This window comes from Crinia signifera, chromosome 6, assembly GCF_055691185.1.
Source record: "Crinia signifera chromosome 6, ASM5569118v1, whole genome shotgun sequence".
Classification (NCBI taxonomy): domain Eukaryota; kingdom Metazoa; phylum Chordata; class Amphibia; order Anura; family Myobatrachidae; genus Crinia; species Crinia signifera.
Window position 1 is genome coordinate 22,459,395 of NC_139222.1, and position 23,473 is coordinate 22,482,867.

General features: G+C 48.6%; 2 protein-coding genes across 2 annotated transcripts in view; one reads left to right on the forward strand and one right to left on the reverse strand.

The window, feature by feature from the left end:
* Positions 1-23,473, forward strand: part of LOC146009548 (uncharacterized) — a 613,273-nt gene that overhangs the window by 490,363 nt on the left and 99,437 nt on the right. Inside the window, 5 exon segments of the mRNA XM_083149994.1 lie at positions 512-661; positions 1,086-1,277; positions 2,373-2,433; positions 17,742-17,839; positions 18,007-18,238. Coding sequence (XP_083006120.1) covers positions 512-661; positions 1,086-1,277; positions 2,373-2,433; positions 17,742-17,839; positions 18,007-18,238 — 733 coding nt within the window.
* Positions 1-23,473, reverse strand: part of LOC146007461 (uncharacterized) — a 450,549-nt gene that overhangs the window by 343,268 nt on the left and 83,808 nt on the right. The gene's annotated exons all lie outside the window — the stretch shown is intronic.

Below are 23,473 nucleotides of genomic sequence, written 5' to 3' on the forward strand. Positions count from 1 at the left end.
GGTGTCCTGTTATACGGGGGGAGCGGCCTGCGGTGTCCTGTTATACGGGGGGAGCGGCCTGCGGTGTCCTGTTATACGGGGGGAGCGGCCTGCGGTGTCCTGTTATACGGGGGGAGCGGCCTGCGGTGTCCAGTTATAGGGGGGGGAGCGGCCTGCGGCGTCCTGTTATACAAGGGGGTGCAGCCCCATACAGCGTCCGGTTTATAAAAAGGTGGAGCAGCCTGTGGTGGCCTGTTCCAAATGTTTTACAGTGGGAGAAGACTCTGGTGTGTTGTTCCTGTTATTATTCCACAGTCTAGCAGCCTCTGCATCATCATCATTATTATTATATTTTCATATTCCTGGGTTACCAGTCTCTGATATCTTAATATTATTAGTATTATGATGAATTTACAATTCACTACAATGGACATTGTAGAGCTATTATATCCTATACTATACATGTACCTGTTGTTCTCTTGTTACATGTGTACTGTGTGGTCTTTATTGTAATTATTATATTTACTCCTAGACAACGTGGGGAGGAAACAGAGTGTTTACTAGACATCACGTGAGGATGAGACCCGTCACTGATTCCCCGAGGATGGACAAAGACCAGAGTCACATGACTGAGAGGATTCTAAATATCACCCTGGAGATCATCTACCTGCTGACTGGGGAGGTGAGGGGGTCTGGGAGCGTCACTGTGACATCACTTATATCTATAGTAATAACACAGGGTTGAGACTGGGGAGGTGAGGGGATCTGGGAGCGTCACTGTGACATCACTTATATCTATAGTAATAATACAGGGACGTGACTGGGGAGGTGAGGGGATCTGGGAGCGTCACTGTGACATCACGTATATCTATAGTAATAATACAGGGACGTGACTGGGGAGGTGAGGGGATCTGGGAGTTTTACTGTGACATCACTTATATCTATGGAAATAATACAGGGACATGACTGGGGAGGTTCGGTGAGATCACTGATATATTAATACTACAGTAACCTGATTGGTGGATCTTGGGAGTGACATCATATAGCAATAATAGAGGGTGATGACTGGGAATGTATGCAGTAATAGTATATTTTCTAATACACAGGGTTACATAGTAGTGAAGACGACATCTGGTGAGCATGAGACAACCAGTAGAGGTCCTGGCATGTCAGGAGGACTGAGCAGGACCCAGAGCCCCATCACAGTGCCCCCACCTCACTCACTGATACATGAGAGAGACAATGAGCAGAAGATCCTGGAACTCACCAACAAGATCATTCAGCTGCTGACTGGAGAGGTTACTGCTGGGAATGGGGCATTCTACAGTAACACCGGGGAGGTGACTGCTGGGAATGGGGATATTATACAGTAACACCGGGGGGATGTGACCGGAGAGGTGACTGCTGGGAATGGGACATTATACAGTAACACCGGGGTGTGACCGGAGAGGTGACTGCTGGGAATGGGACATTATACAGTAACCCTGGGGGATGTGACCAGAGAGGTGACTGCTGGGAATGGGACATTATACAGTAACACCAGAGGATGTGACTGTTGGGAATGGGACATTGTACAGTAACACCGGGGGATGTAACCGGAGAGGTGACTGCTGGGAATGGGACATTATACAGTAACACCTGGAGATGTGACCGGAGAGTTGACTGTTGGGAATGGGACATTGTACAGTAACACCGGGGGATGTGACTGCTGGGAATGGGGCATTATACAGTTACACCGGGGCATGTGACCGAAGAGGTGGCTGCTGGGAATGGGGCATTATACAGTAACACCGGGGCATGTGACCAGAGAGGTGACTGCTGGGAATGGGGCATTATACAGTAACACTGGGGCATGTGACCGGAGATGTGACGGCTGGGAATGGGGATATTATACAGTAACACCGGGGATGTGACCGGAGAGGTGACTGCTGGGAATGGGACATTATACAGTAACACCGGGGGTGTGACCGGAGAGGTGACTGCTGGGAATGGGACATTATACAGTAACACCAGGGGATGTGACTGTTGGGAATGGGACATTGTACAGTAACACCGGGGGATGTAACCGGAGAGGTGACTGTTGGGAATGGGACATTGTACAGTAACACCGGGGGATGTGACTGCTGGGAATGGGGCATTATACAGTAACACAGGGGCATGTGACCGGAGAGGTGACTGCTGAGAATGGGACATTATACAGTAACCCTGGGGGATGTGACCAGAGAGGTGATTGCTGGGAATGGGACATTGTACAGTAACACCGGGGGATGTGACTGCTGGGAACGGGACATTATACAGTAACACCGGGGGATGTGTCTGGGTGATGACTGTATTACTGTGTGTGTCAGGTTCCTATAAGGTGTCAGGATGTCACTGTATATCTCTCCATGCAGGAGGGGGAGTATATAGAGGAACACCTGAAGATGAAGAATCAGCAGCCACTCGCATCCCTGGGTAAGAGGAGACTTATACCGCTTTCACATCACCGGGTCGCACTTGGAATTTGGGTCGCTGTTGTCATCGGGTGGGCCGGGCAGGGGCGTGTCACTGGGCGGTGTGGGTGGAGACAGCACTTGGAGCTGATGCTTCCTCTTCCCTATAATGTGAATGGGACCTGGGTCGCTCGACCCGGGTTATCTGTTCACACTGCCGGCCTTTTCAAATCTCACATTGACCCGGGTTATTTGTGCGGTGTGAAAGGGGTATCAATTGTATTGTACAGGGGAGAGCAGATATGGGGGCCCTATACACCCATATCATCTGTTAATCACACATGTATACAATGTCCTCAGTCACTGTGTGTCTCCTATAGATGGGCCCAGTAACAGAGGTACCCCAGAGAGATGTCCCCCGTCCTCTGTATTCCCAGGATAATCACATATATACCATGTCCTCAGTCACTGTGCGTCTCTTATAGATGGACCCAGTAACAGAGATACCCCAGAGAGATGTCCCCGTCCTCTGTATTCCCAGGATAATCACATATATACCATGTCCTCAATCACTGTGTGTCTCCTACAGATGGGCCCAGTAACAGAGATACCCCAGAGAGATGTCCCCGTCCTCTGTATTCCCAGGATAATCACATATATACAATGTCCTCAGTCACTGCGTGTCTCCTACAGATGGGCCCAGTAACAGAGATACCCCAGAGAGATGTCCTCGTCCTCTGTATTACCAGGATAGTCACATATATACCATGTCCTCAGTCACTGTGTGTATCCTACAGATGGGCCCAGTAACAGAGATACCCCAGAGAGATGTCCCCGTCCTCTGTATTATTCCCAGGATAATCACATATATACCATGTCCTCAGTCACTGCGTGTCTCCTACAGATGGGCCCGGTAACAGGGATACCCCAGAGAGATGTCCCCGTCCTCTGTATTCCCAGGATAATCACATATATACCATGTACTCAGTCACTGTGTGTCTCCTACAGATTGGCCCAGTAACAGAGATACCCCAGAGAGATGTCCCCGTCCTCTGTATTCCCAGGATAATCACATATATTATACCATGTCCTCAGTCACTGTGCGTCTCCTACAGATGGGCCCAGTAACAGAGATACCCCAGAGAGATGTCCCCGTCCTTTGTATTCCCAGAATAATCACATATATACCATGTCCTCGGTCACTGCGTGTCTCCTACAGATGGGCCCAGTAATAGAGATACCCCAGAGAGATGTCCCCGTCCTCTGTATTCCCAGGATAATCACATATATACCATGTCCTCAGTCACTGCGTGTCTCCTATAGATGGGCCCAGTAACAGAGATACCCCAGAGAGATGTCCCCTTCCTCTGTATTCCCAGGATAATCACATATATACCATGTCCTCAGTCACTGTGTGTCTCCTACAGATGGGCCCAGTAACAGATACCCCAGAGAGATGTCCCGTCCTCTGTATTCCCAGGATAATCACATATATACCATGTCCTCAGTCACTGCGTGTCTCCTACAGATGGTCCCAGTAACAGAGATACCCCAGAGAGATGTCCCCGTCCTCTGTATTCCCAGGATAATCACATATATACCATGTCCTCAGTCACTGCGTGTCTCCTACAGATGGTCCCAGTAACAGAGATACCCCAGAGAGATGTCCCCGTCCTCTGTATTCCCAGGATAATCACATATATACCATGTCCTCAGTCACTGCGTGTCTCCTATAGATGGGCCCAGTAACAGAGATACCCCAGAGAGATGTCCCCGTCCTCTGTATTCCCAGGATAATCACATATATACCATGTCCTCAGTCACTGTGTGTCTCCTACAGATGGTCCCAGTAACAGAGATACCCCAGAGAGATGTCCCCGTCCTCTGTATTCCCAGGATAATCACATATATACCATGTCCTCAGTCACTGCGTGTCTCCTATAGATGGGCCCAGTAACAGAGATACCCCAGAGAGATGTCCCCGTCCTCTGTATTCCCAGGATAATCACATATATACCATGTCCTCAGTCACTGCGTGTCTCCTATAGATGGGCCCAGTAACAGAGATACCCCAGAGAGATGTCCCCTTCCTCTGTATTCCCAGGATAATCACATATATACCATGTCCTCAGTCACTGTGTGTCTCCTACAGATGGGCCCAGTAACTGATACCCCAGAGAGATGTCCCGTCCTCTGTATTCCCAGGATAATCACATATATACCATGTCCTCAGTCACTGCGTGTCTCCTACAGATGGAGCCAGTAACAGAGATACCCCAGAGAGATGTCCCCGTCCTCTGTATTCCCAGGATAATCACATATATACAATGTCCTCAGTCACTGCTTGTCTCCTACAGATGGGCCAGTAACAGAGATACCCCAGAGAGATGTCCCCGTCCTCTGTATTCCCAGGATAATCACATATATACAATGTCCTCAGTCACTGCGTGTCTCCTACAGATGGGCCCAGTAACAGAGATACCCCAGAGAGATGTCCCCGTCCTCTGTATTCCCAGGATAATCACATATATACCATGTCCTCAGTCACTGTGTGTCTCCTACAGATGGGCCCAGTAACAGAGATACCCCAGAGAGAAGTCCCCGTCCTCTGTATTCCCAGGATAATCACATATATACCATGTCCTCAGTCACTGCGTGTCTCCTACAGATGGAGACAGTAACAGAGATATCCCAGAGAGATGTCCCCGTCCTCTGTATTCCCAGGATAATCACATATATACCATGTCCTCAGTCACTGCGTGTCTCCTACAGATGGGCCCAGTAACAGAGATACCCCAGAGAGATGTCCCCGTCCTCTGTATTCCCAGGATAATCACATATATACCATGTCCTCACTCACTGTGTGTCTCCTACAGATGGGCCCAGTAACAGAGATACCCCAGAGAGATGTCCCCGTCCTCTGCATTCACAGGATAATCACATATATACCATGTCCTCAGTCACTGTGTGTCTCCTACAGATGGGCCCAGTAACAGAGATACCCCAGAGAGATGTCCCCGTCCTCTGTATTCCCAGGATAATCACATATATACCATGTCCTCAGTCACTGTGTGTCTCCTACAGATGGGGCCAGTAACAGAGATACCCCAGAGAGATGTCCCTGTCCTCTGCATTCCCAGGATAATCACATATATACCATGTCCTCAGTCACTGCGTGTCTCCTACAGATGGGCCTAGTAACAGAGATACCCCAGAGAGATGTCCCCGTCCTCTGTATTCCCAGGATAATCACATATATACCATGTCCTCAGTCACTGTGTGTCTCCTACAGATGGCCCCAGTAACAGAGATACCCCAGAGAGATGTCCCTGTCCTCTGTATTCCCAGGATAATCACATATATACCATGTCCTCAGTCACTGCGTGTCTCCTACAGATGGGCCCAGTAACAGAGATACCCCAGAGAGATGTCCCCGTCCTCTGTATTCCCAGGATAATCACATATATACAATGTCCTCAGTCACTGCGTGTCTCCTGCAGATGGGCCCAGTAACAGGAATACCCCAGAGAGATGTCCCCGTCCTCTGTATTCCCAGGATAATCACATATATACCATGTCCTCAGTCACTGCGTGTCTCCTGCAGATGGGCCCAGTAACAGAGATACCCCAGAGAGATGTCCCCGTCCTCTGTATTCCCAGGATAATCACATATATACCATGTCCTCAGTCACTGCGTGTCTCCTACAGATGGGCCCAGTAACAGAGATACCCCAGAGAGATGTCCCCGTCCTCTGTATTTCCAGGATAATCACATATATACCATGTCCTCAGACACTGTGTCTCCTACAGATGGGCCCAGTAACAGAGATACCCCAGAGAGATGTCCCCATCCTCTGTATTCCCAGGATAATCACATATATACAATGTCCTCAGTCACTGCGTGTCTCCTACAGATGGGCCCAGTAACAGAGATACCCCAGAGAGATGTCCCTGTCCTCTGTATTCCCAGGATAATCACATATATACCATGTCCTCAGTCACTGCGTGTCTCCTACAGATGGGGCCAATAACAGAGATACCCCAGAGAGATGTCCCCGCCCTCTGTATTCCCAGGATAATCACATATATACAATGTCCTCAGTCACTGTGTGTCTCCTACAGATGGAGCCAGTAACAGGGATACCCCAGAGAGATGTCCCCATCCTCTGTATTCCCAGGATAATCACATATATACAATGTCCTCAGTCACTGTGTGTCTCCTACAGATGGGCCCAGTAACAGAGATACCCCAGAGAGATGTCCCCATCCTCTGTATTCCCAGGATAATCACATATATACAATGTCCTCAGTCACTGCGTGTCTCCTACAGATGGGCCCAGTAACAGAGATACCCCAGAGAGATGTCCCTGTCCTCTGTATTCCCAGGATAATCACATATATACCATGTCCTCAGTCACTGCGTGTCTCCTACAGATGGGCCCAGTAACAGAGATACCCCAGAGATGTCCCCGTCCTCTGTATTCCCAGGATAATCACATATATACAATGTCCTCAGTCACTGTGTGTCTCCTACAGATGGAGCCAGTAACAGGGATACCCCAGAGAGATGTCCCCGTCCTCTGTATTCCCAGGATAATCACATATATACCATGTCCTCAGTCACTGCGTGTCTCCTACAGATGGGCCCAGTAACAGAGATACCCCAGAGAGATGTCTCCTTCCTCTGTATTCCCAGGATAATCACACATATATACAATGTCCTCAGTCACTGTGTGTCTCATACAGATGGGCCCAGTAACAGAGATACCCCAGAGAGATGTCCCCGTCCTCTGTATTCCCAGGATAATCACATATATACCATGTCCTCAGTCACTGTGTGTCTCCTACAGATGGGCCCAGTAACAGAGATACCCCAGAGAGATGTCCCCGTCCTCTGTATTCCCAGGATAATCACATATATACCATGTCCTCAGTCACTGTGTGTCTCCTACAGATGGGCCCAGTAACAGAGATACCCCAGAGAGATGTCCCGGTCCTCTGTATTCCCAGGATAATCACATATATACAATGTCCTCAGTCACTGCTTGTCTCCTACAGATGGGCCCAGTAACAGAGATACCCCAGAGAGATGTCCCCGTCCTCTGTATTCCCAGTATAATCACATATATACAATGTCCTCAGTCACTGCGTGTCTCCTACAGATGGGCCCGGTAACAGAGATACCCCAGAGAGATGTCCCCGTCCTCTGTATTCCCAGGATAATCACATATATACTATGTCCTCAGTCACTGCGTGTCTCCTACTGATGGGCCCAGTAATAGAGATACCCCAGAGAGATGTCCCCGTCCTCTGTATTTTCAGGATATTCACATATATACAAAGTCCTCAGTCACTGCGTGTCTCCTACAGATGGGCCCAGTAATAGATACCCCAGAGAGATGTCCCCGTCCTCTGTATTCCCAGGATAATCGCATATATACCATGTCCTCAGTCACTGTGTGTCTCCTACAGATGGGCCCAGTAATAGAGATACCGGTACTTATGTAGTAACTGGGCTGCCGATTTCTAAATCGGGTCGGATCGGGAGATCGCATCGCATCGCATGCGACCATGCGATTCGATGCGATGCGATGCGATGCGATGACCCGATTTTTCCATAGGAATCAATGTTAAAATGGACTGAGTCCATTTTAACATGGAATTCAATGGGAAAAATGGGTCCTTTTCATACCCCTACTATCCAAGTGGGCATGGAGTTGGATATAAACCTGTGGCGAGCGTAGCGAGCCACCGAGCCCGAAGCGTGGCGAGCGAAGCGACGAATACCGTCCCCTCGCGGGGCTCGCTTCGCTCGCCACGCTTCGGGCTCGGTGGCTCGCTACGCTCGCCACAGGTTTATATCCAACTCCATGCCCACTTGGATAGTAGGGGTATGAAAAGGACCCATTTTTCCATAGGAATCATTTTAACATTGATTCCTATGGAAAAATCGGGTCATCGCATCCGATATCGCATCCGATATCGGATGCGATGCGATGCGATATCGCATCGCATCGCATCTGATTGTATGCCTTAACTTAAGGCATACAATCAAAAAATCGGCAGCCCAGATACTACATAAGTACCGAGATACCCCAGAGAGATGTCCCCGTCCTCTGTATTCCCAGGATAATCGCATATATACCATGTCCTCAGTCACTGTGTGTCTCCTACAGATGGGCCCAGTAATAGAGATACCCCAGAGAGATGTCCCCGTCCTCTGTATTCCCAGGATAATCACATATATACCATGTCCTCAGTCACTGTGTGTCTCCTACAGATGGGCCCAGTACCAGAGATACCCCAGAGAGATGTCCCTGACCTCTGTATTCCCAGGATATATACAATGTCCTCAGTCACTGTGTGTCTCCTACAGATGGGCCCAGTAACAGGAATACCCCAGAGAGATGTCCCCGTTCTCTGTATTCCCAGGATAATCACATATATATCATGTCCTCAGTCACTGTGTGTCTCCTACAGATGGGCCCAGTAACAGAGATACCCCAGAGAGATGTCCCCGTCCTCTGTATTCCCAGGATAATCACATATATACAATGTCCTCAGTCACTGTGTGTCTCCTACAGATGGGCCCAGTAACAGAGATACCCCAGAGAGATGTCCCCGTCCTCTGTATTCCCAGGATAATCACATATATACCATGTCCTCAGTCACTGCGTGTCTCCTACAGATGGGCCCAGTAACAGAGATACCCCAGAGAGATGTCCCCGTCCTCTGTATTCCCAGGATAATATATACAATGTCCTCAGTCACTGTGTGTCTCCTACAGATGGGCCCAGTAACTGATATACCCCATAGAGATGTCCCTGTCCTCTGTATTCCCAGGATAATCACATATATACAATGTCCTCAGTCACTGTGTGTCTCCTACAGATGGGCCAGTAACAGAGATACCCCAGAGAGATGTCCCCGTCCTCTGTATTCCCAGGATAACCACATATATACCATGTCCTCAGTCACTACGTGTCTGCTACAGATGGGCCCAGTGACAGAGATACCCCAGAGAGATGTCCCCGTCCTCTGTATTCCCAGGATAATCACATATATACAATGTCCTTAGTCACTGTGTGTCTCCTACAGATGGGCCCAGTGACAGAGATACCCCAGAGAGATGTCCCCATCCTCTGTATTCCCAGGATAATCACATATATACCATGTCCTCAGTCACTGTGTGTCTCCTACAGATGGGGCCAGTAACAGAGATACCCCAGAGAGATGTCCCTGTCCTCTGCATTCCCAGGATAATCACATATATACCATGTCCTCAGTCACTGCGTGTCTCCTACAGATGGGCCTAGTAACAGAGATACCCCAGAGAGATGTCCCCGTCCTCTGTATTCCCAGGATAATCACATATATACCATGTCCTCAGTCACTGCGTGTCTCCTACAGATGGGCCCAGTAATAGAGATACCCCAGAGAGATGTCCCCGTCCTCTGTATTCCCAGGATAATCGCATATATACAAAGTCCTCAGTCACTGTGTGTCTCCTACAGATGGGCCCAGTACCAGAGATACCCCAGAGAGATGTCCCTGACCTCTGTATTCCCAGGATATATACAATGTCCTCAGTCACTGTGTGTCTCCTACAGATGGGCCCAGTAACAGGAATACCCCAGAGAGATGTCCCCGTTCTCTGTATTCCCAGGATAATCACATATATATCATGTCCTCAGTCACTGTGTGTCTCCTACAGATGGGCCCAGTAACAGAGATACCCCAGAGAGATGTCCCCGTCCTCTGTATTCCCAGGATAATCACATATATACAATGTCCTCAGTCACTGTGTGTCTCCTACAGATGGGCCCAGTAACTGATATACCCCAGAGAGATGTCCCTGTCCTCTGTATTCCCAGGATAATCACATATATACCATGTCCTCAGTCACTGTGTGTCTCCTACAGATGGGCCCAGTACCAGAGATACCCCAGAGAGATGTCCCTGACCTCTGTATTCCCAGGATATATACAATGTCCTCAGTCACTGTGTGTCTCCTACAGATGGGCCCAGTAACAGGAATACCCCAGAGAGATGTCCCCGTTCTCTGTATTCCCAGGATAATCACATATATATCATGTCCTCAGTCACTGTGTGTCTCCTACAGATGGGCCCAGTAACAGAGATACCCCAGAGAGATGTCCCCGTCCTCTGTATTCCCAGGATAATCACATATATACAATGTCCTCAGTCACTGTGTGTCTCCTACAGATGGGCCCAGTAACAGAGATACCCCAGAGAGATGTCCCCGTCCTCTGTATTCCCAGGATAATCACATATATACCATGTCCTCAGTCACTGCGTGTCTCCTACAGATGGGCCCAGTAACAGAGATACCCCAGAGAGATGTCCCCGTCCTCTGTATTCCCAGGATAATATATACAATGTCCTCAGTCACTGTGTGTCTCCTACAGATGGGCCCAGTAACTGATATACCCCATAGAGATGTCCCTGTCCTCTGTATTCCCAGGATAATCACATATATACAATGTCCTCAGTCACTGTGTGTCTCCTACAGATGGGCCAGTAACAGAGATACCCCAGAGAGATGTCCCCGTCCTCTGTATTCCCAGGATAACCACATATATACCATGTCCTCAGTCACTACGTGTCTGCTACAGATGGGCCCAGTGACAGAGATACCCCAGAGAGATGTCCCCGTCCTCTGTATTCCCAGGATAATCACATATATACAATGTCCTTAGTCACTGTGTGTCTCCTACAGATGGGCCCAGTGACAGAGATACCCCAGAGAGATGTCCCCATCCTCTGTATTCCCAGGATAATCACATATATACCATGTCCTCAGTCACTGTGTGTCTCCTACAGATGGGGCCAGTAACAGAGATACCCCAGAGAGATGTCCCTGTCCTCTGCATTCCCAGGATAATCACATATATACCATGTCCTCAGTCACTGCGTGTCTCCTACAGATGGGCCTAGTAACAGAGATACCCCAGAGAGATGTCCCCGTCCTCTGTATTCCCAGGATAATCACATATATACCATGTCCTCAGTCACTGCGTGTCTCCTACAGATGGGCCCAGTAATAGAGATACCCCAGAGAGATGTCCCCGTCCTCTGTATTCCCAGGATAATCGCATATATACAAAGTCCTCAGTCACTGTGTGTCTCCTACAGATGGGCCCAGTACCAGAGATACCCCAGAGAGATGTCCCTGACCTCTGTATTCCCAGGATATATACAATGTCCTCAGTCACTGTGTGTCTCCTACAGATGGGCCCAGTAACAGGAATACCCCAGAGAGATGTCCCCGTCCTCTGTATTCCCAGGATAATCACATATATATCATGTCCTCAGTCACTGTGTGTCTCCTACAGATGGGCCCAGTAACAGAGATACCCCAGAGAGATGTCCCCGTCCTCTGTATTCCCAGGATAATCACATATATACCATGTCCTCAGTCACTGTGTGTCTCCTACAGATGGGGCCAGTAACAGAGATACCCCAGAGAGATGTCCCTGTCCTCTGCATTCCCAGGATAATCACATATATACCATGTCCTCAGTCACTGCGTGTCTCCTACAGATGGGCCTAGTAACAGAGATACCCCAGAGAGATGTCCCCGTCCTCTGTATACCCAGGATAATCGCATATATACCATGTCCTCAGTCACTGTGTGTCTCCTACAGATGGGCCCAGTAATAGAGATACCCCAGAGAGATGTCCCCGTCCTCTGTATTCCCAGGATAATCACATATATACAAAGTCCTCAGTCACTGTGTGTCTCCTACAGATGGGCCCAGTACCAGAGATACCCCAGAGAGATGTCCCTGACCTCTGTATTCCCAGGATATATACAATGTCCTCAGTCACTGTGTGTCTCCTACAGATGGTCCCAGTAACAGGAATACCCCAGAGAGATGTCCCCGTTCTCTGTATTCCCAGGATAATCACATATATATCATGTCCTCAGTCACTGTGTGTCTCCTACAGATGGGCCCAGTAACAGAGATACCCCAGAGAGATGTCCCCGTCCTCTGTATTCCCAGGATAATCACATATATACAATGTCCTCAGTCACTGTGTGTCTCCTACAGATGGGCCCAGTAACAGAGATACCCCAGAGAGATGTCCCCGTCCTCTGTATTCCCAGGATAATCACATATATACCATGTCCTCAGTCACTGCGTGTCTCCTACAGATGGGCCCAGTAACAGAGATACCCCAGAGAGATGTCCCCGTCCTCTGTATTCCCAGGATAATATATACAATGTCCTCAGTCACTGTGTGTCTCCTACAGATGGGCCCAGTAACTGATATACCCCATAGAGATGTCCCTGTCCTCTGTATTCCCAGGATAATCACATATATACAATGTCCTCAGTCACTGTGTGTCTCCTACAGATGGGCCAGTAACAGAGATACCCCAGAGAGATGTCCCCGTCCTCTGTATTCCCAGGATAACCACATATATACCATGTCCTCAGTCACTACGTGTCTGCTACAGATGGGCCCAGTGACAGAGATACCCCAGAGAGATGTCCCCGTCCTCTGTATTCCCAGGATAATCACATATATACAATGTCCTTAGTCACTGTGTGTCTCCTACAGATGGGCCCAGTGACAGAGATACCCCAGAGAGATGTCCCCATCCTCTGTATTCCCAGGATAATCACATATATACCATGTCCTCAGTCACTGTGTGTCTCCTACAGATGGGGCCAGTAACAGAGATACCCCAGAGAGATGTCCCTGTCCTCTGCATTCCCAGGATAATCACATATATACCATGTCCTCAGTCACTGCGTGTCTCCTACAGATGGGCCTAGTAACAGAGATACCCCAGAGAGATGTCCCCGTCCTCTGTATTCCCAGGATAATCACATATATACCATGTCCTCAGTCACTGCGTGTCTCCTACAGATGGGCCCAGTAATAGAGATACCCCAGAGAGATGTCCCCGTCCTCTGTATTCCCAGGATAATCACATATATACCATGTCCTCAGTCACTGTGTGTCTCCTACAGATGGGGCCAGTAACAGAGATACCCCAGAGAGATGTCCCCGTTCTCTGTATTCCCAGGATAATCACATATATATCATGTCCTCAGTCACTGTGTGTCTCCTACAGATGGGCCCAGTAACAGAGATACCCCAGAGAGATGTCCCCGTCCTCTGTATTCCCAGGATAATCACATATATACAATGTCCTCAGTCACTGTGTGTCTCCTACAGATGGGCCCAGTAACAGAGATACCCCAGAGAGATGTCCCCGTCCTCTGTATTCCCAGGATAATCACATATATACCATGTCCTCAGTCACTGCGTGTCTCCTACAGATGGGCCCAGTAACAGAGATACCCCAGAGAGATGTCCCCGTCCTCTGTATTCCCAGGATAATATATACAATGTCCTCAGTCACTGTGTGTCTCCTACAGATGGGCCCAGTAACTGATATACCCCATAGAGATGTCCCTGTCCTCTGTATTCCCAGGATAATCACATATATACAATGTCCTCAGTCACTGTGTGTCTCCTACAGATGGGCCAGTAACAGAGATACCCCAGAGAGATGTCCCCGTCCTCTGTATTCCCAGGATAACCACATATATACCATGTCCTCAGTCACTACGTGTCTGCTACAGATGGGCCCAGTGACAGAGATACCCCAGAGAGATGTCCCCGTCCTCTGTATTCCCAGGATAATCACATATATACAATGTCCTTAGTCACTGTGTGTCTCCTACAGATGGGCCCAGTGACAGAGATACCCCAGAGAGATGTCCCCATCCTCTGTATTCCCAGGATAATCACATATATACCATGTCCTCAGTCACTGTGTGTCTCCTACAGATGGGGCCAGTAACAGAGATACCCCAGAGAGATGTCCCTGTCCTCTGCATTCCCAGGATAATTACATATATACCATGTCCTCAGTCACTGCGTGTCTCCTACAGATGGGCCTAGTAACAGAGATACCCCAGAGAGATGTCCCCGTCCTCTGTATTCCCAGGATAATCACATATATACCATGTCCTCAGTCACTGCGTGTCTCCTACAGATGGGCCCAGTAATAGAGATACCCCAGAGAGATGTCCCCGTCCTCTGTATTCCCAGGATAATCGCATATATACAAAGTCCTCAGTCACTGTGTGTCTCCTACAGATGGGCCCAGTACCAGAGATACCCCAGAGAGATGTCCCTGACCTCTGTATTCCCAGGATATATACAATGTCCTCAGTCACTGTGTGTCTCCTACAGATGGGCCCAGTAACAGGAATACCCCAGAGAGATGTCCCCGTCCTCTGTATTCCCAGGATAATCACATATATATCATGTCCTCAGTCACTGTGTGTCTCCTACAGATGGGCCCAGTAACAGAGATACCCCAGAGAGATGTCCCCGTCCTCTGTATTCCCAGGATAATCACATATATACCATGTCCTCAGTCACTGTGTGTCTCCTACAGATGGGGCCAGTAACAGAGATACCCCAGAGAGATGTCCCTGTCCTCTGCATTCCCAGGATAATCACATATATACCATGTCCTCAGTCACTGCGTGTCTCCTACAGATGGGCCTAGTAACAGAGATACCCCAGAGAGATGTCCCCGTCCTCTGTATTCCCAGGATAATCGCATATATACCATGTCCTCAGTCACTGTGTGTCTCCTACAGATGGGCCCAGTAATAGAGATACCCCAGAGAGATGTCCCCGTCCTCTGTATTCCCAGGATAATCACATATATACAAAGTCCTCAGTCACTGTGTGTCTCCTACAGATGGGCCCAGTACCAGAGATACCCCAGAGAGATGTCCCTGACCTCTGTATTCCCAGGATATATACAATGTCCTCAGTCACTGTGTGTCTCCTACAGATGGGCCCAGTAACAGGAATACCCCAGAGAGATGTCCCCGTTCTCTGTATTCCCAGGATAATCACATATATATCATGTCCTCAGTCACTGTGTGTCTCCTACAGATGAGCCCAGTAACAGAGATACCCCAGAGAGATGTCCCCGTCCTCTGTATTCCCAGGATAATCACATATATACAATGTCCTCAGTCACTGTGTGTCTCCTACAGATGGGCCCAGTAACAGAGATACCCCAGAGAGATGTCCCCGTCCTCTGTATTCCCAGGATAATCACATATATACCATGTCCTCAGTCACTGCGTGTCTCCTACAGATGGGCCCAGTAACAGAGATACCCCAGAGAGATGTCCCCGTCCTCTGTATTCCCAGGATAATATATACAATGTCCTCAGTCACTGTGTGTCTCCTACAGATGGGCCCAGTAACTGATATACCCCATAGAGATGTCCCTGTCCTCTGTATTCCCAGGATAATCACATATATACAATGTCCTCAGTCACTGTGTGTCTCCTACAGATGGGCCAGTAACAGAGATACCCCAGAGAGATGTCCCCGTCCTCTGTATTCCCAGGATAACCACATATATACCATGTCCTCAGTCACTACGTGTCTGCTACAGATGGGCCCAGTGACAGAGATACCCCAGAGAGATGTCCCCGTCCTCTGTATTCCCAGGATAATCACATATATACAATGTCCTTAGTCACTGTGTGTCTCCTACAGATGGGCCCAGTGACAGAGATACCCCAGAGAGATGTCCCCATCCTCTGTATTCCCAGGATAATCACATATATACCATGTCCTCAGTCACTGTGTGTCTCCTACAGATGGGGCCAGTAACAGAGATACCCCAGAGAGATGTCCCTGTCCTCTGCATTCCCAGGATAATCACATATATACCATGTCCTCAGTCACTGCGTGTCTCCTACAGATGGGCCTAGTAACAGAGATACCCCAGAGAGATGTCCCCGTCCTCTGTACTCCCAGGATAATCACATATATACCATGTCCTCAGTCACTGCGTGTCTCCTACAGATGGGCCCAGTAATAGAGATACCCCAGAGAGATGTCCCCGTCCTCTGTATTCCCAGGATAATCGCATATATACAAAGTCCTCAGTCACTGTGTGTCTCCTACAGATGGGCCCAGTACCAGAGATACCCCAGAGAGATGTCCCTGACCTCTGTATTCCCAGGATATATACAATGTCCTCAGTCACTGTGTGTCTCCTACAGATGGGCCCAGTAACAGGAATACCCCAGAGAGATGTCCCCGTCCTCTGTATTCCCAGGATAATCACATATATATCATGTCCTCAGTCACTGTGTGTCTCCTACAGATGGGCCCAGTAACAGAGATACCCCAGAGAGATGTCCCCGTCCTCTGTATTCCCAGGATAATCACATATATACCATGTCCTCAGTCACTGTGTGTCTCCTACAGATGGGGCCAGTAACAGTGATACCCCAGAGAGATGTCCCCGTCCTCTGTATTCCCAGGATAATCACATATATACAATGTCCTCAGTCACTGTGTGTCTCCTACAGATGGGCCCAGTAACAGAGATACCCCAGAGAGATGTCCCCGTCCTCTGTGTTCCCAGGATAATCACATATATACCATGTCCTCAGTCACTGCGTGTCTCCTACAGATGGGCCCAGTAACAGAGATACCCCAGAGAGATGTCCCTGTCCTCTGTATTCCCAGAATAATATATACAATGTCCTCAGTCACTGTGTGTCTCCTACAGATGGGCCCAGTAACAGAGATACCCCAGAGAGATGTCCCCATCCTCTATATTCCCAGGATAATCACATATATACCATGTCCTCAGTCACTGCGTATCTCCTACAGATGGGTCCAGTAACAGGAATACCCCATAGAGATGTCCCTGTCCTCTGTATTCCCAGGATAATCACATATATACCATGTCCTCAGTCACTGCGTGTCTCCTACAGATGGGCCCAGTAACAGAGATACCCCAGAGAGATGTCCCCTTCCTCTGTATTCCCAGGATAATCAAATATATACCATGTCCTCAGTCACTGCGTGTCTCCTACAGATGGGCCCAGTAACAGAGATACCCCAGAGAGATGTCCCCGTCCTCTGTATTCCCAGGATAATCACATATATACCATGTCCTCAGTCACTGCGTGTCTCCTACAGATGGGCCAGTAACAGAGATACCCCAGAGAGATGTCCCCGTCCTCTGTATTCCCAGGATAATCACATATATACCATGTCCTCAGTCACTGCGTGTCTCCTACAGATGGGCCCAGTAACAGAGATACCCCAGAGAGATGTCCCTGTCCTCTGTATTCCCAGGATAATCACATATATACCATGTCCTCAGTCACTGTGTGTCTCCTACAGATGGGCCCAGTAACAGATACCCCAGAGAGATGTCCCCGTCCTCTGTATTCCCAGGATAATCACATATATACAATGTCCTCAGTCACTGCGTGTCTCCTACAGATGGGCCCAGTAACAGAGATACCCCAGAGAGATGTCCCCGTCCTCTGTATTCCCAGCACTGTACAGAGGAGACTCACAGGACCCCACAGGAGGATCAGGTAGGTGGGGATTAGGTTCTCCCCAATATACCAAAGTGACTGTCACTATATGAATTGAAGCAGGTGTGTGTGTCTGTCTGTCTGTCTGTCCTGTCTTATACACTGATATTCTACTGGGTAATCTCCATAACATCAGACATTAATAATGTTTTTTTTTTTTGGTTCAGTGTGAAGATTTGTCTGATATTAAGATTGCAGAAATTAAGGTAGAAGAAGATGCGTATGTGACTGACAATGAGGCAGAAGATAGAGAGGGAGAAGAGATCTATTTGCCTGATATGAAGATAAAAGAAGAGCCTGCTGTGACAGATATGGAAGATGATTCAGAGACAGAAGATACATATATGAAGGGTGATCAGCAGTGTAGTAATGAGAGAATCCCTCTATATATTGGCACAGGTAAGGAATAATCACTTAATACATATTTTACTTGTACCAATACAGATTTCTCTTATCCTCTGTCAGACCAAACTAATGAGGACAATGCATCTGCCTAGTGGGGGAGTCGGGAGCCATCAGCCCCTATTATACCCCTGCTCTCCCCCTCACATCATGTCACTGTGTGTTACCAGCCCAGAGATCTGACCAGTCTCCTCCCCGCACTCTCTGGTGTATCTCATACATCAGGAGCCATCAGCCCCTATTATACTCCTGCTCTCCCCTCACATCATGTCACTGTGTGTTACCAGCCCAGAGATCTGACCAGTCTCCTCCCCGCACTCTCTGGTGTATCTCATACATCAGGAGCCATCAGCCCCTATTATACTCCTGCTCTCCCCCTCACATCATGTCACTGTGTGTTACCAGCCCAGAGATCTGACCAGTCTCCTCCCCACACTCTCTGGTGTATATCATACATCAGGAGCCATCAGCACCTATTATACTCCTGCTGTCCCCTCACATCATGTCACTGTGTGTTACCAGCCCAGAGATCTGACCAGTCTCCTCCCCACACTCTCTGGTGTATCTCATACATCAGGAGACATCAGCCCCTATTATACTCCTGCTCTCCCCCTCACATCATGTCACTGTGTGTTACCAGCCCAGAGATCGGACCAGTCTCCTCCCCACACTCTCTGGTGTATATCATACATCAGGAGCCATCAGCACCTATTATACTCCTGCTCTCCCCCTCACATTATGTCACTGTGTGTTACCAGCCCAGAGATCTGACCAGTCTCCTCCCCACACTCTCTGGTGTATCTCATACATCAGGAGCCATCAGCCCCTATTATACTCCCGCTGGAGTAGTGGTAACCAGTGTCTAGGACATGCTGCTAGTGTACCCCACAGCTACTGTGCTGCCACATGTATAGTGTGTGAGAGAAGTGACTGGCTGCACAGTGTCACTGGCTTATGTGGGTTCCTGTCCCATAGTACTAGCTGGGCAATGTGTAAGCTTGGGAAATGTGACTCCCCTCAGTCTGCATGTCACTGTGGCTGGGTCTATGCAGTCTGCATGTCACTGTGGCTGGGTCTATGCAGTCTGCATGTCACTGTGGCTGGGTCTATGCAGTCTGCATGTCACTGTGGCTGGGTCTATGCAGTCTGCATGTCACTGTGGCTGGGTCTATGCGGTCTGCATGTCACTGTGGCTGGCTCTATGCGGTCTGCATGTCACTGTGGCTGGGTCTATGCGGTCTGCATGTCACTGTGGCTGGGTCTATGCGGTCTGCCTGTCACTGTGGCTGGGTCTATGCAGTCTGCAGGTCACTGTGGCTGGGTCTATGCGGTCTGCATGTCACTGTGGCTGGCTCTATGCTGTCTGCATGTCACTGTGGCTGGCTCTATGCAGTCTGCATGTCACTGTGGCTGGCTCTATGCAGTCTGCAGGTCACTGTGGCTGGCTCTATGCAGTCTGCAGGTCACTGTGGCTGGCTCTATGCAGTCTGCATGTCACTGTGGCTGGGTCTATGCAGTCTGCAGGTCACTGTGGCTGGGTCTATGCAGTCTGCAGGTCACTGTGGCTGGGTCTATGCAGTCTGCAGGTCACTGTGGCTGGGTCTATGCAGTCTGCAGGTCACTGTGACTGGGTCTATGCAGTCTGCATGTCACTGTGGCTGGGTCTATGCAGTCTGCATGTCACTGTGGCTGGGTCTATGCAGTCTGCAGGTCACTGTGACTGGGTCTATGCAGTCTGCAGGTCACTGTGGCTGGGTCTATGCAGTACAATACACTCTTGCCTATGAGATATAAGCTATAACAACATTGCAGCAGGTGCAGTCACAGCAGCCATGTAAGCAGTGCCGCATGACCCCAGAGGTTCCGTGCCGCTGTCAGTATTGAGGAGAAGATGACATTATAGATCAGGTAAGATAAATCACAGAAGGGAGAGGGCCCTGCTTGTTAGACCTTACACTATATGGGGCCCATTTATTACCATCAGCATCTGAGGATGTGATCATATCGGCCAAACTCACAATGTGATCACTGAATACATCGCACAGATGTATCAATTATCAGTGCAAATGGAATGTCTCTCCCAAATCAGGGGTCAGATGGAGGCGCAGCCGCACAAGTTGTTTATACAGACAAAGCAGCTGCTCTAAAACAGGATAGTGATCCCGACCATTTGTTCAAAATATCCTGCAATGGACAGGAGTAGAACTGTGCATACTCCGCCATGCTGCATCAGTTATAGCATGGCCAAAAAAACTGATGCAGGGCATGCTGGGATGTATAGTTTAACAACAGCTGGAGTGTCAAGGTTAGCCATCACTGTTGTAGATCGTCAGATTTAGGGAACTAAAAACTAATGGCCCTCCTTTTATGTTTAAAAGTGAAACCCTTAGAATTTTGAGGCTGGTCATTGGCCTCTATAGATGGGACCGCCCTAACCGCCTTGACCAGATCCTCCACATTAACTGAAAGGGCATCTTAAGGGCAGACAAAATAGATCCAGTGTACTCAAATTCCGACCCAGACTCAGCCTGTGGCACACAGAGACCGGGAGGTAGACTGTCTTGTTTAGTTTTGTTCGTCTTGTCCTTCGGTTGTCCAGAGGTCATCCTCAAGGGGGGGTAATGTCAGGGGTGTGGCTGCTAGATTTGTTTTGAAGCTGTTGCTGATCATCCTGGACTGGGTTCTCTGTGCAGCAGTCCACCTGCCCTGTATAGCTCATTAGCTGGTTACCCTTCATTAGGGATTCTGATCAGCTCTTCAGGGCATACAATGCAGAGCAATGAGCAATCCGCTCCACTGAAGGAGTGAACTGGGGTGACCTGACCATAATGGAGGAGAGGCTTACGGGGGCAGCAACTCAGACTCTCCAGCAATCAGAAGCTCTGAACTGGACCTGAGGCGGCACCTCGTCTCTGGCTGCGTCTCTGAGAGAGGAAAAAGTCAGTGTCGGGAAGCCTGCAGGACAGAGCGCGCTAACTGACTCGGGGTGGAGCCCACCTACGCTACTGACAGAAAGCAACCTGGTCCTGACGAAGCCTGTTTGCGAAGCATACGCAGACCATTGCACCCTAAGTGTGTGCGCCCCCCGTTTTCCTTCCCCCCATGAATGCATTTTGATTTGTTTTTAGTTTAAAAACTGTAGCGTTACTAATGGACGCCAGTTGACACTGGGTCCGTGGAGCCAGAGAAGCACCGTGTTTGGCGCCCATCACTGATTCCAGGGCAGACGGTGTATCGGAGGTGTAACACTTACACACCCCGATCCTCTCTTGCCACGTAGCGGTAACCGCAGTTGACGGCTGCTCCCTGGAGCGGTGAAGTGAACCGGTGTCGGAATTCAGTCCTCGCGCAGCGCTGAACCGGCTCGGTGGGTTGCAGTGAGCCATAGCGGGTACATGCCCTTTGCCCCCATATCCGGGCACTGGAGCGTCACGCACGGCTCAGCATTGTGTTTAGATTTGAAAGAATTGTGTCAGCCCTCTGTCAATTATACTGTAACAGTTTGTATCATTTATAACGATAGCAAACTATCTCCCCGTCCTCATTCTCTGTGACATAGCACTTGGCTATATCTATAATAAGGAGCGTCTTTCCCACAGTCGCAGCACATGTTGGCAGCCTTGGGGCACGCAGAGATGAAAGTAAAGTATCAGTATGTTGCAGTATACATGCATCTTGCGTAAACAGTAACGCTCCTTTATGAAGAATTGAAAATATATTGGGAAATAAAAACATATTGGGGAAGGCAGTACAGAGGGGCCCCACTGTGGGAGGATCTAGTATCCTTTTTAAAACAAACACTGTCCGTGTCATTATATGTATTGTTTTATGTCGAAGAGACTGGAGCCAGCACACAGCAATAAGTGAAAAAGGTTTAATGCAAAAGCATAGTCGCAGACAGTAACAGCTGTAGACCTGACAGCTGTTTCAACTGCTTGCAGGCAGCTTTCATCAGAGGTGAAAACTGCCTGCGAGCAGTTGAAACAGCTGTCAGGTCTACAGCTGTTACTGTCTGCGACTATGCTTTTGCATTAAACCTTTTTCACTTATTGCCGTGTGCTGGCACCAGTCCTTCTCCAAGTGCTTTCTATTTCATTTATTATGTGCCAGGCACCGGCTTGCTGGAATAGCCCAGATTGGAGTGCCAACCTGTGAAACCATTTTGTTTTATGTCAATATTTCTTAACATTTTAATGAACGTGATTAAATAAAGGTTATATTTTATGAAAATTCCTCTTATGTGCACCACACAGTGATACTCTTTCTCTTTCTTCTTTAATAGTAAACCAGTCTGGCCAGTGATTGGGTGAGGGTGTTAGGGCCCAATTCAGACCTGCTCGCTTTGCTGCGTGTCTTCGGAGCCCAGGGAGCAGGATAACACTGCCCCTCTGAGCGCACTCTGCCCCCTCCCACCCTGTGCAGGAATACGTACGGATACACATCCATCCGCTACCGCCCGCACAGAGAAGAAATCATTTGATGGTTACCTACCATGGAATGATTGGTCCTGTCCCTGACGCTCACAGCCGCCACGTAACCCGGAATCACTCGGCGGCTGTGAGGACTTTAGCGATTTCCGTTTGGGAGCCGACAATCAGCTCAGACTTAGGGGTTTATTCACTAAAAGTCCATTTTAAATTCAGTATTAATCAATGTTGGGCTTGCAGGGCTAAAAGCCCCATTTACTGACAGATGGAATATTATATTTATTTGACCTTTAGTAAATATATCCCTCGGGGACAGAGAGTGGTGGTAAATGGCATACCTTCTAGCTGGGGTAAGGTCCAAAGTGAAGTCCTGCAAAGTTCAATATTGGGACCCACCTTGTTTAATATATATACATTAATGATATTGGAAGTGACATTGGGGGTTATTCTAGTTCACTCTTTCTGACAAATTCCTTCTTAGATGGATAAAACCATGTGCACTGCAGGGGGGCAGATGTAACATGTGCAGAGAGATTTAGCTTAGGGTGAGTTATATTGTTTCTGTGCAGGGTAAATACTGGCTGCATTATTTTTACACTGCAATATAGATCTAACTTTGAAGTAAAACTCCACCCAAATCTAATTCTCTCTGCACAAGTAACATCTGCCCCACCTGCAGTGCACATGGTTTTGTCCATCTAAGAAGGAATTTTTAAGAAAGAATGAACCAAAATAACCCCCATAGTGAGTAAAATTGCAATATTTAAAGACGACACAACTGAGTAAGGAAATTAACTCAGGAGAG